The following is a 15,297-nucleotide window of genomic DNA, read 5'->3' as shown; positions in this document are numbered from 1 at the left end:
GTTTATTCTGCGGTATGTTGGGAACTTGTATATAAACGTTTCTCGAACTACATGAAACTAGACATAGTGGCTGTCATTGTGGCTCCAACTCGCAAAAGAACACAGTACATAGAACCAAAATGGCACCACTTACCTTTAATAAATGAGCCAATCAGAACGAGCCAAATACATTTGACCAATCCTCTTCTGCTTCACAGTGGGAGGAGCTGTTTCTGGGTGTTGTTGATTTGTGTGCACTGAAAAATCTTGAGTGGGAGTTGTCGGACCAGTTATTGCATGATTTCTCTTCTGATTTGCACCGATAGCCGACTCGCCACCTGCAGTCATGCCCGGGATAGAGAAGTTGCCAATCGAAGAGACGCTGGAAGACAGTCCGCAGGTATCTTGGGGTTTTGAAATGAGCCACAACTAGCCTGCTAACGCTAGCACTGCTAACTGTCTCATTGTAGGCGGTTTTCCAATAAAAAAGGGACATGACAAGCCGAATACTGGGTTAACAACGACGAGAGACGTGGACGTTATATCCCTCCCATTCCAAAATACGCGCAAAAGTAGTTTAATTCAACCGTAGCTTTTCATATAAACGTTCTGGGCGGGTAGCTGTCAGCTTCCTTAGCTACTCGGCTAGCCTTAACTGAACTGTTATTGTGGATAAACAGTGATGTCATCATATGACTCCGGACTTATTTTAGCTCAACTCAATGTTATTGGTCCGATCATGGCGACGAATATCATATATATAAAATCATAGCTGCGGCGTACTGTTGCAAACAGACATTGATATCTATGTCATCATGGTTGTGGAACGCTTTATCCATCTCTTGTTCGTCAGAAAGAAATGATTGTCGCAGTTCTCGTTTAATTCTGCATTACCATTTTGTTCTGAAGGAGTTTCTTATTTTTGAGAAAAAAAAATGTAGTTATAGTTCTGAAATTGAACTTTGTTTGATAATTACACATGACATTACAGCAGATGTAATGCAAATATCAGCCAAGGGTTTTCATATAAATCCTGTTTTGTAAAATAAACACATGGAGTTACACAACAGTACACGTCACTAAAATATGTCGTTCTGTACATAGACTCGTTCTCTGTTGGGAGTGTTTGAGGAGGATACTGTGGCCATCTCCAACTACTGCTCTCAGCTCTATCAGGCCATGAACCGGATTTATGATGCACAGGTACATATACACTCCGTGACCCACTGGTTTACGCATAAATGTGTTACCAGTTTTAACCATCTCCTTTTCAGAATGAACTCAGCGCAGCAACACACCTGACGTCCAGACTACTGAAGGAATACGACAAGCAGGTAGCATCTAAAATTTTTTAGTTGAAAGGAAGGTTTGTTGTTGTCAGACCAGTGAACTGCTTGTGGCACATGACAAGTTTAATTGTAATAGTCACTGTACTATTGACACAGTGATGTGTTTACCCACTGTGTGTTAGGGATGTAGTCAGTTCGCTTTTCAAAAAGTTCCTTTAGGAGCAACATTTATTCGTTTTTGTGTAAAATATTAGTATTTCGGCTTGTTTGAGTCCAACTTGTATGCATTTTGGTAGCTAGGATTTTGAGATCCGTGCTGACTTTGTTTTCGTTTTTTCCCCGGTTCACTATTGCCACCAAAGAAGGCAAGAGAATTGCCAAAATAAGTAAGCTCTGTTAACAATTGTTTGAAGAGCTTACCTGTGTTTTCTTCCCGTCAACAGCGTCAGACTTCCCATCAATAGCAACACATGCTGTGTACTTCAGCTGAATTACCAAGGAGAAACGCCCTTTTCATGGAGACCAGTATGATGGCACTACGATTATACACGCACTTACAATAGGAAACTGCGTCCTGTACAAAAAAACCTGGCATCCACGTGTTTCATTTTAAGCCGTCTCCACAACGCCACTCTAGCTGACAGCCTGATTTTGTTTCTGTTCTCTCTAGCGTTTTCCACTTGGAGGAGACGATGAAGTGATGAGCTCTACACTGCAGCAGTTTGCTAAAGTCATAGATGAGGTGAGAAGAAGAGATCTGGCATCTGGTGTTGTTCTGCCACAGAGATATGTGTCAATGATGAAGTAAGGCTTGCAACTTTCAATTTTGTTCCCAGCTGAGCTCCTGTCACGCGGTCCTGTCCACTCAGCTCGCGGACGCCATGATGTTTCCCATCACACAGTTCAAAGAGAGAGAGCTGAAGGGTAGGACTCGCACACAATTGAGGACTCTTGAGCTCCGAACTAGAATTGTGTTAACAACAAAATGGAATCCTTGTCTAACATAATGCCTTGGTGTCTGTATACTGCAGAGATTCTGACTCTGAAGGAAGTTTTCCAGATAGCAAGTGATGGTGAGTTAAAGTCACTCCAAAACATCTTCCAGTATCTGCAGGCCAGTCTGACCCATGTCTCTTCTGCTCAAATTGTTGGATGATATGTGTTATATTCCCCTCATTTGTCTTCTAGTGACTCATGAAAAGTGTTTTATGCCCCTTTCTGAGTTTTCTTTATTTGTATTTAATAATTCTGATTAGTTTTAATAGCGTCATCACATCTATATTTATCGTCACATTAGTTACATTTTGCTACAGTATGTTAAAATTGTTGCAAAATAAAGCTCTTATTTTGTCAAACCTTTTTTATTTAGTAAATTTTTTATCTAGCTGTGTCCTTCATGTGGTATCTGATCATATTTTAAGTGAAGCACTTTATTTTTACACTTGAGCTACAGTACTTTTAAATAAATCAGCTGTGATCTTTCTTGCCTGCAGATCACGACACTGCCATTAACAGATACAGCCGGCTGTCCAAGAGAAGAGACAATGACAAGGTAAGTATCAGGAACAAGACATCCAAACATGACATAACCCTCATCGCGAATGTTGAACAGATGATAGGATTTGATTTTCACAGATGCGAGCCGAAGCGGTGGAGGACGTGTACACGTCACGTAAAAAACAGCACCAAACGATGATGCATTACTTCTGCTCTCTGAACACACTTCAGTACAAGAAGAAGATGGCTCTGCTGGAGCCGCTGCTCGGCTACATGCAGGCTCAGGTGAGGACGGACACACACGCCGACCCTTGTGCATGTACGTTTACGAACACGTGTTTTTGTTGCCTTCAGATCAGCTTCTTCAAACTTGGCTCAGAAAATCTGACGCAGCAGTGGGAGGATTTCCTTGGAACCATCGGAGCCAGCGTCCAAAAGTAGGAATCTGACCCATCGTTTTTTCTGCTCATTCCAATAAGATTATTTTTTTCAACTAAGGCTGAAAAGTGTTTCATTGGTGACTCCAAATTATCATGTGTCATGCAATCTGTCTAGCGTGTCTACCAACTCTCGCCCTTTGTATGCCTGGATTAAGCTCCATCCCCTTTGATCCCAAAATGAAAACAACCGTGAATGAAATGTTGCTGTTTTTGCTTGCAGCGTTCGAAGGGAGATGGAGGAAGAAGCGGGGCAGATGCAGCAAACAATCCAGCAGATGGAGATGTCATGTGACCCACTCTATGCACCTTGTGACCCAGATCTTGTCCATTCACCCGTCTGCCGTAACCTGACCAGGAAGCAGGGATACCTCTATATTCGCAAGTACAGACCTGTCCAGTTTATATGCCATCTGAAGATCCAGGGAGTGATTTAAGCATCACATGATGTCTTTCAGTAAAACCGGCCTGGTGTCTTCCTCGTGGGAGCGGCAGTATTTCTTCACTCAGGGAGGAAACCTGATGCAGCAGGGCCGAGGGGAAGTTGCTGGTGGGCTGGTTACAGATCTGGACAACTGCTCCGTCATGGCAGTGGACAGCGACGACCGGCGCTTCTGCTTCCAGGTCACGTCTTTCGATGGCAAAAAGTAGGGATAGATCTTTTGTCCCCAGCATATAGCCAAGCAACCAAGCAACCATCACATGGGTGTAACATTTCTCTGTTAATGCTCCAGAGTGGTGACTCTGCAGGCTGAGAGCAGGAAGGACTGTGAAGAGGTGACAACGTTCACATTTAAGCATCTTACTGCTCTGTTCTTACGCATTCGTCTCCCTATGTCTCCAGTGGATCGCCACCATCAATAACATCTCCAGGAGGATCTACCTCAGCGAGAATGCAGAGGTCAGTTCCAGCTCAGTCTGTGGAGGTGTTGGAGTGTCCACGCATGTGTTCCCATCTTCATTGTTTGGACTCAGACAATCCTTCCAATCCTCAGTGCAAATGGAACACAAGGCAGCAATCTTTGGCTGGAAAGTTCCTAAACATGGAGCAATTGTAGTAATTCAATCCAAGTTGAGTGCTCCCATTGATGATATTGCTTGTGTCTTCATGTGTAATGATGAATGTTGACCCCTTCAACAATGGATGAAGTAAATAAGATGTGTTTAGCCGCCTTATTCCTGAGGATTTGAGGGTCTGTCTTGTTAAACGATTGGAGCGAGGAATGTGAAAGGCTTCCTGGAAGGAGTGACGTGATGGTAATGGTGGGATTCTTACACAGGAGCTTGCAGCACGGGTGAACCAGTCAGCTCTGGAGGCTGTGACGCCGTCACCGTCCTTCCAGCAGAGACACGAGAGCATGAGACCCAGCAGGTCGGTGCCTGAACATCACTTGAATTTCAATGAAAAAGACCTCCTCAGAATGTCAGTTTCACTTCAGTAAAGCCCGCGCGGGACGAGCCAGCAGTATCAGCTCTGTGGGATCCGAACCGTCGCCGGCTCTTTCTGTGCTCTCCTTGGATGCCCTGGTGGCACCCGATACCCCCATCCAGTTTGACATCATTTCCCCAGTCAGTGAGGAAAGTGCGGGACAGAACAAAGCAGCAGCACAGTCCGGCAGGTGCGTGCTTTCTGATGGTCTTTCGGTGGTTGTAGAAGTGGATAAAGAAAATTAGGTTATCGTCTTCCTGTGTTCTCTCAGGCGCAGTAATCCCTTCGGCGAGTCTGGAGACGGAACATCAGAAGATAGCGAAGGTATCAGTCACTCATTTGTCGCATCAAAATCATCTGTGACTCACACTTTAACAAGCAAGAATGCATTTCAACTTCCTGGTTCCTCTAAACCTGCCCGCTCCTGACAGAGGAACACATAAAGCCAATATTGTCAAAAACCTCTGTCATTTCCATCCAGACTCCATTCTCCACCAACTTTTCATCGTCCGCTTCCTCGGCTCCATGGAAGTGAAAGCTGCCGAGTCAGCAGACGTCATCTCAGAGACCATGAGGCAGATCTTGGCGGCCAGAGCCATTCACAACATATTCAGGATGACCGAGTCTCACCTACTGGTCACATGCGACTGCCTCAAGTATGACAGTGATTTCCACACAGATGTTGGAATTGATGCTGATAACAATGTTGTGCTCTCTTTCTCTTCCCCAGACTCATCGATCCTCAGACTCAGGTCACACGACTCAGGGTAGGAATGTTGACCCCAGTCGTGTCGCCATCGCGCAGTGGTCTGATCGTGTCTCTCCTGCAGTTTCCTCTCTCCAGTGTCCTTCAGTTCTCCTCGCATCAGGACAACAAGAGGCTGTTCGGTTTTCTCCTTCAGTCCACCAGTGGGCGTGGAGAGACCCGAGCCGTCTGCTATATCTTTGAGTCCAACAACGATGGAGAAAAGGTGACAATACCTTTCCCCACCGTTTCACTCAGATTCTTTTGAGGTGTGACAACAATTGGCCTTCTGTGGTGAGAGGTCATCAGTGTGGCAGTGCTGTGTTTCAGATCTGCGACAGCATCGCTCTGGCTCAGCAGATCGCTTTCCACTCGGAGATGGTGAGTCAGTCATGTGTCAGAGAGGTCCACCTGCACCTCCAGGCTCTCACGGCGGTGCTTTTGCTAGGACCGCAAGGCCGAGGAGAAGAAGAAGGAGCAGGACAAAGCCAAAGAGAAGCAGCAAGAGGAGCTTTGCAAGCAGCGGCAGATCGAGAAGGTAGATGGCGCCCCTGTTTAGTAGAACCCCAGAACTACAGGTTGAATGTTTGTTTGTCATACCGCTGTCTTCTTAACTCAAGAGTATAGCAACTGTCGTGGAGCAGATGAAACCAAACCCTCCTGTTTCCTGGCAGGATTTGGAGGAGCAGAGTCGTCTGATCGCCGCCTCCAGTCGCCCGTCCAACCCTCCCGCAGCTGATGGACAGTTCCTGGTGCTCAGCCAGAGCCAATCAGAGGACAGCGACACGGGTGAGGTGGGCAAGAAGAAGGGTGAGTCTGAAGCCTAGCGCCACGACGGTGGACACAGTTAGTGTCTGCACAGAAGAGCACCAACAGGAAAGGCGCCTGTCTGGACTGCGTGGGTTTGAAGAACAAGTTTCCCTCTCTGCTGCAACAAAATAAACATGTAACGTTGATTTTAAACTTTATTTTTGTTAAATGAAACATATATGAAGCTAAGAGTTCGGCTAATTCTGGATCTGTTGCGGAACCCCAGAGATTCTTACAGGAATTTGGGTTAAGAATTTCACAAGGATCTTGTGGAAGTGTTTGTGAGGGTCAGTGCTGCACATCCGGAGTTCTGTTTTCTTTCATGTAGACTTGTTTAAAGGTTCACTACACAAACAGAACTGAACATCACTGAGACCTGCAGCGACCTCTGTAGCGCCACCTGTCGACTTAACTGAGTGTTTGCGTGATAAAACCAGAGGGATCCGTGGTTGCTTCTTCTCTCTATCAGTTTTGTTTTTGGTAGCACTGGCCATTTCCCATTGACAGCCACCAGAGATCGCTGTTGAGTCACCCGATGCCTTCAGGTTTGGTTGGGAGACCTGTGAACCTCAAAGTAGTATTTTCATGTTTTTGCAGAACTCAGACCAGTTTCCAACTGTTTCAGACAAAAGGCCACGCCGAAAACACTCAATTCTAGGTCACGCTCACAATAAATTGAGCTTTTTTTTTTTTAACTAATCCTGAGTTTACAGTGGAGACTTCATCTGCTCGTGGTTTGTTTGTGTGACATTTGGAAAGAGCGTCAAGAGGCAGGTGACGTCCGTCCATCTCTTGTCGGTGAGTTGGTGGGAAAGCCAAAAGGGAGATGGTACTGCCCTCACTCAAGAACAGGACCACCTTTCAGCCTTGCTCAAGGGCAGTGTGAAGAGTTGGCATTTCTAATGAAACTCTGAGTTGCCACGCCCCGCCCACATAATCCGCTCCAAGTGTGTTGGAATGCCAAATCAACTCCAAACACTGACCATGTGACTGACATGAAAGCTTATGAAAGCATGTAGAGCTGCAGTAACCACGACATCATACCTCACCTCCTGAGGAGATGTGAACATCTGCATGGGAATAAAGCTAAATAATCTGGGGAAAATTTGAATTCCACTGAAGTGATCCATTTCTTCATTTTAATCCAGAAATTAAAAAAACTAAATAGAAATGATGACATGGTTTCAACTGGGACTCGGCTCAGTCTGAAGACTGGTGATTTGGTTTTCGGGATGTTGTTTTCATGAGAGCGAGCAGCATGGGTGTAAATATGTCGTCATGATCGAGGTTCCAGTGTTGAGGACCATCAAATGCTTTTTAAAAACAAATAAAGAACTAACTTTCAAGACTGTCCATGTGTACGTGACTTTTTCATTTAAAATGTGCAGTCATTTTGATTTTCACAGATGTGAAATTACAATTCTTTTCATATTGTTTTGCATCATAACTTAAAACATAAACATTTATCATGATTTAATCACATTTATCTATTGGCTGAATCCACACAGTAAAACAGAGAATCGCCCATTTTATGTCATTTGTACAAATATGCAGGTGATCAGGCAGAGAGAAAAGCACAACGTAATATAATAACAATCAATGCAGAGGCTCGTCTAAATAAATACATTCAGATGAATTCATTCTTTCATACAGAATTAATGAGGAAAATGCAGAGGCCCCGCCCCTTTGCTATCGTTTGAGGATCTCCTTCGACAGCCAGTCCAGACCTTCCGCCAGTCCAGAGCCGCTGACCGCACACGACGACTGGACCAACCACTGTAGACCACAGCAGCACATGCGTGAGCTCTCATTCAAACATGAGAGGAGGAGGTGGAAGGGTCACTCACCGGCTGTGAGACGCGCGATAGGCCGAGAGCCTCTGTGACGTCACTGCTGGACATGGCCATGGGAAGGTCCTGCTTGTTAGCAAACACCAGCACTGCCACGTTCTTCAGCTCGTGCTCATCCAACTGCGGCATAAATTGAACTTTCACTCATGTTCGAGTACTTTTTAAGGACACCTTGGTGCGATATCAATACCCTGTCATGTCAGAGGCTTCTGGTTTTGGTGCAATACCAAATGAAAGCAATGACCCATATTCCGCAGACCACCGAGAAGAACAGACTTTGCAAACCGCCCGATGATAAACATCGTATTTTGCAGATGTAATTGTTACACTCATGTTAGAAAGTGCAATTTTCTCTGGCTCAAACTATTGTACCTGCCGGATAGTACACCATCATCCCGCGGCAGGTAGGACACGTCAGATCTGGTATCTACACCAGTGAATCTCAAACGTGAAGAAGATACTTCTTGCTCCCCAACCTGAAAATCGGAACGGTCTATATACTTCAAGGGAGCGCACATTTTTGTGGTTGAGGATTAAGGATGGAATTGGAATTCACCCCAAATATACAGTGAGAAAATGAAAGTTGTACCAGTTGGTGCAGCTCCTCTGCAGCTTCTTTAATTCTCTCTCTGTCGTTGCTGTCCACCACAAATATCAGCCCCTGAAAACCACCACGCACAGAGCTTTTTAAGAAAAAATGTTGTGTAGTCCAAACTGTTTTAGATCACATGGATGATATTCATGTCGATGAACCCATCCGTCTCTCCTACCTGGGTGTTGGTGTAGTAGTGTCGCCACAGAGGTCTGATGATCGTCTGACCGCCCACGTCCCACACAGTGAAGCTGATGTTCTTGTACTCCACAGTCTCCACATTAAAACCTGGAGGATGGTACATGTTTATAAACTTTCATTTTCTACATTAAAAATACTGTTTTAATGAATAGGTTTGGAGTGAAAACTGACCCAGAGTTGGGATGGTGGTGACCACCTCAGCCAGCTTCAGTCTGTAGAGCAGAGTGGTTTTACCTGCGGCGTCCAGACCCACTGACACACACACACACACACACACACACACACACACACACACACACACACACACAGTTGGTTTCTTACTGTCACAACATACAGTGTACATTTCAAGCGTAATTTTTTATAAAAAGAAAAAAACCATAACATTTGAACTCAAATTGGCACAGAAGTTAAATGATTAAAAGTGCTGGTTTACAAGTTCCAGGATAAATGAATGATCATAAATGATAATACTGTGAATGACAATCAAAACAGTAACAGTTGAAGCTATTCGCTGTATTGGAGAACTGACCCATGAGGATCCGGACCGGTGTCTTGGCTGTCAGCCTGGACAAGAGGAAGGAGAGCACGGTGCCCATGATGATCCGGGGGAGAGCGCCTCGTTCGCTGGGAGAAGTTCCAGGAGTCCGACAATAACACCGCAGCTCTGGACTTTTATAGAGCCGGGTGACCTGTCACGCTGTCGGGTTGGGATCGACGTTGTCATTGCGGCGTTGTCACTCTGAACACGGTGGAACCGAGAGAGACGCAATCGGAAACCGGAAATTGTACGATTGTCCTATCAAAATGAAACTATATAAACAAAGTTTTACTCATTTTGGAGGCGTTATGTGGCGTATATTCACGCGTGTGATTAGTATATTTACGGACGAGTAATATGAATATGTGGTAGCTAAGTCACCGTATATCCATATTTGCGAATACTTATTTTCAAATACTCTCGTACCGTGTAACTACAGACGTTGGAAACACATAAATGAATGAGTCGCTGAATGAGGTGTTCTATTATTTCTACTTCAGTTCAGCTTATTTAAGTGTCCAGGGAGTGAAGTGATCCGTTGATCGGCACACGCTTCTCAGTTCTCACAGGATTCATCATGTAAATAGTAATAACATTTTCATAGTTGTTATAATAGTAATAATATTGTAATATAACTTCTCCCCTTCAAGAGCTGGTTCTTTCGTATGCCAGAGCTCAGTCATGCCTGGCATCAGATGTGATGAAAACAGAATAAGTTCTAAAAAAACAATTATACAAACTTAAGCAAAAAATAAGATCTAGAGGTAAATGTCAAATGGCGTTTTGTCGTCGATACAAAACAACAAAGAAAATATTTTTAAAATTAAAATGATTCATAAACGGCACATTTTTATACTAAGTGAAACTTTGGCAAGAGTGTGGAGGTCACAGTTCACAGAGTAAACAGGAAGTTACTGTGTAGACCATTAGTACAGAGTCAAGCGGGACAGTGAAGTGTGTGACGTCATCAACCCTGCTGTGCTGGATTCCTCCACGTTGATACAAACAACGTTCTGCTGATGTAGCAATAACTTGGCTGAAGAGCCAGCACAACACAAGATGACTAAAACATTTATCTCCAACTCACAAACACCTCTAAAAGGACGTGAGCAACACATTTCTACCTTCAACACTATCCTTTAAAGGAGCATTTCATCTGCAAACATCATAGTCCCGAGGGCTTCTTGGCTAACCTCATCTGTCAACCTGTCCATCACCATGGCAAACAAGAAGTGGCTCAGAGCTGAGCCTTGGTGCAGTCCCACCTCCACCTTGAACTCCTGTGTTCCACCTGCAGCACACCTCACCACTGTCTTACACCTGACATACATGTCCTGCACCACTCCAACACACTCCTCTGCCACTCCAGACTTCCTCATACAATACCACAACTCTTCTCTTGGCACTCTGTCGTACACTTTCTCCAGGTCCGCAAAGACACAATGGAGCTCCTTCTGACCTTCTCTGTACTTCTCCATGAACATCCTCAAAACAAACGCTGCATCTGTGGTGCTCTTCTTTGGCATGAAGCCAAACTGTTGCTCACATATGCTCACTTCTGGCCTTAGTCTATTTTCCACTACTCCCTGCAGCACACCACCAAATGGGGCTTTACAGCAGAGTGGCTCAAGGGAAGCATCTGCTCAGTGCAAGACAAAGTCCACATTGACTCCCTGACTATGAAGAATAAGATTCTCTTGTCTGATGAGACCAAGATTGAACTTTTTGGCCTCAATTCTACGTGGTATGTAGAGAGGAAACCAAGCTGTTTCCTTAAGCTGTCAGGACAGGAAAATGAATGCAGCTAAGTACAGAGAAATCCTGGAAGAGAATGGGGATCTGCAAGGAAGAATGGCAGAGGACCCCTAAATCCAGGTGTGAAAAACTTCCCAAGAAGACTCATGGCTGTTATAGCTCAAAAATGTGATTTGGATACCTGAATATCTTTTTTTTTTTTTTTTTCTGTCAAGATGGGGTCGTGCATGTACATTATTGTGGAAAGAAAATTAACTTTTGGTTAAGGTGAGCCATTTGGTTAAGTTAAGGGAGAAGGGCAAAGCCTTATGGCAATGAGAGGTCCTCACAAAAATTGCAAAACAAACGTGTGTGTGTGCGTGCGCGAGTTGTCACCACTGAAACCTTGTGAAGGGGAAACAATAGTAGAAAATCCAGATTTTTATGTGAAAATTAGTTCACATTTGAGAGGGAGGTTTTTCTCTTAGGAGCCAAGTGACTGAGGAAGCATCTGGCGTAGCCCCAAAAAAAAACAAAAAAAACAGTTGAACTAGTAAAGTAATAGAAAGCTCTGAATGGAAGACAGGACCATGACACCTCACTTCATGGATGTGTCATAAAGAGTTTTTGTGTTCAATCCGCATATGCACGTTTGCATTTCAATGTGGCTGAACAATCTTTGTGTTGCACTGACTGAAAAAAACACTGGTTCAAATCCAAGTGGGTGGGCGTTGCCAGGAAGTCCTCATAGGTTTCATTTCTCAGCTCGCGGAGGGTTGTCGTGACAAACACTTCGACGCAGGAGCTGGACGGCAGAGGCTCACCATGTCGGGGAAAGCTGTCGCTGTGCTCTTGCTGGCAGTCCAGTTGTCAGCTGTGATGGCGAAAGAATCGACCCGGTGGCCACCAACTACAGGTAGGCTGCTTTTCTCACTCCACCACCATTCCACACAGCAGTGCTTTGAGGGTGACCACGGAAGAGACACCTGCAACCTTCTTGCCACGAGGCTATGGTTTAAAAAAAGGTGGATCACTTTTATTGATTGATAGACGGGTTGGTGCAGCGGCAGCAGTGATGCGGTCGCTGTATCGGACCGTCGTGGTGAAGAGAGAGCTGAGTCACAAGACGAAGCTCTCGATTTACCGATCGATCTACGTTCCCACCCTCACCTATGGTCACGAGCTTTGGGTAGTGACCGAAAGGATGAGATCGCGGATACAAGCGGCTGAGATGAGTTTCCTCCGCAGGGTGGCTGGGCGCACCCTTAGAGATAGGGTGAGGAGTTTGGTCATCCGGGAGGAGCTCGGGGTGGAGCCGCTGCTCCTCCACATCGAGAGGAACCAGTTGAGGTGGCTCGGGCATCTGATCCGGATGCCCCCTGGCAGCCTCCCTGGGGAGGTGTTCCGGGCATGTCCTACCGGGAGGAGACCCCGGGGAAGACCCAGGACTCGCTGGAGAGATTATGTCTCCGGTCTGGCCTGGGAACACCTCGGGATCCCCCGGGAAGAGCTGGAGGAGGTTTGTGCGGACCGGGAAGTTTGGGCTTCCTTGCTCCGAATGCTGCCTCCGCGACCCGACCCCGGATAAGCGGCAGAAGAAGGTGAAGGTGAAGGATCACTTTTAAGTTAGAATATTCTGGTTGTGAAAGCAATAAATCCATTTAAGAGTGAGTGGATCTAAGAAGAACCTGATGAATTCAGATGTAACATTTAGAAATCGTGAATTCTGAATCCACCGGAGAGAATTTTTGATATTCAGACGTTAAATTATACAGTTAAATTAACAGTTTAAAAGTGGGGCATGATAGTTTTGTTGAGGTGAAACATATTTGAAGAGTCATGAAAACAAAATCATTCTAAATATATCATAAATCATGAATAAATCCTACTTAAGTGAACATTGCGACCGATGGGGAGATTGGCCATTGGGTTGTTGTTATTGTGACTCTTCTTCTTATCTTCTTTAGCCTCTCCAAGAAATAACTTGGTTGGGAAGATGGTGACGCTGGCAACTTATGGAGGTGGGGGAGTCACCTTCTACCCTCCATATTACTCGCCGGATCCCACTGTCAATGCGTCCCAACAATGGCCCACCACTGCATGGCCGACCAGACCTCGATTCTGGACCACCCCACCATCAACTACAGGTGAGTGACATTAAACAGGATTGGTTTTGAAAGATGCCACCTTTTCCCGCGGTCAGCTAATGTCTGGATCAGAGGTGGGCAACTAAAAGTTCCTGAAGGGCCACATTCGCATCTGTAACTGTAACTGTAACTGAGGGACCACCATCAAAAGAAAGACAGCGATGACTACAAAACACGACAGAAAAATATCCAAAATATATATTAAGTAACAAGGACAAAATGTACCGAAAAAGATTAAATGTAAGTAAAGATATTAAGAAGTGTAAATATGCCATGAAACCTATTTCATTGTATATGCATTTTATTTGAATATAAATCAACATAACTATGGACCAGACGTTCAAGATAAAAGGGAAATTTTATATATATATTGTGGCAGGACAAAACGGTCCGGAGTCGCTGGTTGAGAACGTGATGTTTTTTATTGTCTCTCGGGCCACAACACTCAAAACTGTTTCCCCGCACAGCCTCTATATATACCCTCGGTCAGGACCCTACCCATCATACCTCTGGGTGAGAGGCCACACCTCCCGAGTGCCCACCACAATATATATATATATATATATATATATATATATATATATATATATATATATATATATATATATATATATATATATATATATCGCGCACGCACGCACACACACACGTTTCTTTTTTTTTCTTCAATATTCCTTCAATGTATTTTGAAGAATGTATTTTGCCACACAAAAAATGGCCAATGAAAAGAAGAAATTTGTAGTCTTCAAACAAGAGCATGCTATATTTACTGCTGAAGTGGTGGAGGTGGTGACTAAAGGAGAAAGAACAAAAAAAAAAAAAGCAACATATTGGTTATAGTTTTAGTCTGACATCAAAAGGGCCACAACAATACATGCATCAGGAAGCACCCGGGTCTGGGTTAGATGGAGGTCCAGGAGTCAGACCCAGGACCAAGATGTATAAATAAAGTCTCCCTCCAGTGGCCATAAAACTAGGTCACGCTGAGAGATCAAACCATGAAGCTATGTTGTTTTGACTCCACAGGAGTCTCCGTGTGTCTGCGCTTCATCAAGGATTTCAGACAAGAGAGCCCCATCTTCCAGCTGGACCCAGGAAGCTACCGCTCACTCTTTCTGACTAATCGTGGCCAGGACTACTGGATGTCGCAGAGTAGATATGGCTCCCAATATCTCATGACCCCTAATTTACAAATCTGGCCGAACCTTTACCCGGAGATCTGGTCTCGGGTGTGTCTGGTGGTGGACAGCATGAAGAACGTGGCCCAGTTGTACAGTGGGTCATACATGAGCGCCAGGAAGTTGATCCCTTCGCAGGTACAATATATATACAGGGAAGGGCGACAACTACTGTGGTTAGTCAAAAAAATGAATTTCCATTGTGATTGTGTGTGTGTGTGTGTGTGTGTGTGTGTGTAGATTGGGTGGTCAGGTCGTCCTATGATTGACATCACAGAATTTGACGGACAAGTGACAGATATCCAGATTTGGGATTATGCCATCAGCTCCAACATGGTCTACTACTACATGATCCGCGGTACTGCCGGGTAAGTGTGTGTGTGTGTGTGTGTGTACGTGTTATACTTTACACTGCAGCAGGTGATGCTGACTGTGCTGCTGTTGTCATACTGAGCAGTGGAAATGCTCTGACCTGGTCGAACATCGGCTACTCAGCCAGAGGACGGATCCTGATGGAGGACAGCTACCAGTACATGCTGAAGGAGGAGGAAGCCGGACAGCGAGAGAGTCGCCGTCGACACAAAGCGAAGACGATGTTCGTCTACGTGAAAGGAGGGAGGATGAAAAACCAGATGTGATCACGGATGTCATGTAACCCAATGTTTTTCAACCTGTGTGCTGTGGCACACTAGTGAAACACGGTCAGCAGTGCCGGAGGAATTGATTCACCTCATTTATCCTGAGATAGATACGATGACATTAAACAATGCACAATTCTACCATCACGTGGATTCGGTCACAGTTTTTCTATACACTATACATCTATGCTGATGCGTTGATTCGTCCATAGCTCTTCCAAACGCGGGTCAAG

At 44.9% G+C, this 15,297-nt stretch overlaps 3 protein-coding genes across 3 annotated transcripts; 2 read left to right on the top strand and 1 right to left on the bottom strand.

Annotated features, from left to right (window-relative positions):
* The first annotated feature begins 195 nt into the window (after positions 1-195).
* Positions 196-6,875, top strand: appl1 (adaptor protein, phosphotyrosine interaction, PH domain and leucine zipper containing 1). The gene is made up of 22 exons (XM_053867085.1): positions 196-379; positions 1,084-1,182; positions 1,254-1,313; positions 1,939-2,010; positions 2,105-2,192; positions 2,300-2,341; positions 2,762-2,820; positions 2,904-3,050; positions 3,120-3,202; positions 3,426-3,587; positions 3,661-3,849; positions 3,937-3,979; positions 4,047-4,103; positions 4,483-4,574; positions 4,642-4,821; positions 4,903-4,955; positions 5,113-5,287; positions 5,362-5,398; positions 5,462-5,602; positions 5,707-5,757; positions 5,825-5,914; positions 6,051-6,875. Exons 1-22 carry the CDS (start codon positions 326-328, stop codon positions 6,201-6,203), a joined length of 2,127 nt encoding a protein of 708 aa, XP_053723060.1. The 5' UTR covers positions 196-325; the 3' UTR covers positions 6,204-6,875.
* LOC128760097 (uncharacterized) lies at positions 6,389-13,720 on the bottom strand. Its single transcript, XM_053867090.1, has 6 exons — positions 9,359-13,720; positions 9,001-9,081; positions 8,807-8,916; positions 8,626-8,697; positions 8,034-8,156; positions 6,389-7,962 (listed from the first exon to the last, which is right to left on the bottom strand). The coding sequence occupies exons 1-6, from the start codon at positions 9,423-9,425 to the stop codon at positions 7,876-7,878; spliced, it is 540 nt and encodes a 179-aa protein (XP_053723065.1). The 5' UTR covers positions 9,426-13,720; the 3' UTR covers positions 6,389-7,875.
* Positions 11,850-15,205, top strand: LOC128760096 (jeltraxin-like). Its single transcript, XM_053867089.1, has 5 exons — positions 11,850-12,017; positions 13,069-13,248; positions 14,275-14,564; positions 14,667-14,794; positions 14,884-15,205. The coding sequence occupies exons 1-5, from the start codon at positions 11,927-11,929 to the stop codon at positions 15,062-15,064; spliced, it is 870 nt and encodes a 289-aa protein (XP_053723064.1). The 5' UTR covers positions 11,850-11,926; the 3' UTR covers positions 15,065-15,205.
* Positions 15,206-15,297: the final 92 nt, after the last annotated feature.

Source organism: Synchiropus splendidus, chromosome 6 (assembly GCF_027744825.2).
Source record: "Synchiropus splendidus isolate RoL2022-P1 chromosome 6, RoL_Sspl_1.0, whole genome shotgun sequence".
NCBI lineage: Eukaryota > Metazoa > Chordata > Actinopteri > Syngnathiformes > Callionymidae > Synchiropus > Synchiropus splendidus.
The sequence above is the reverse complement of the archived record's forward strand: the minus strand, read 5'-3'. Positions and strand labels throughout refer to the sequence as shown.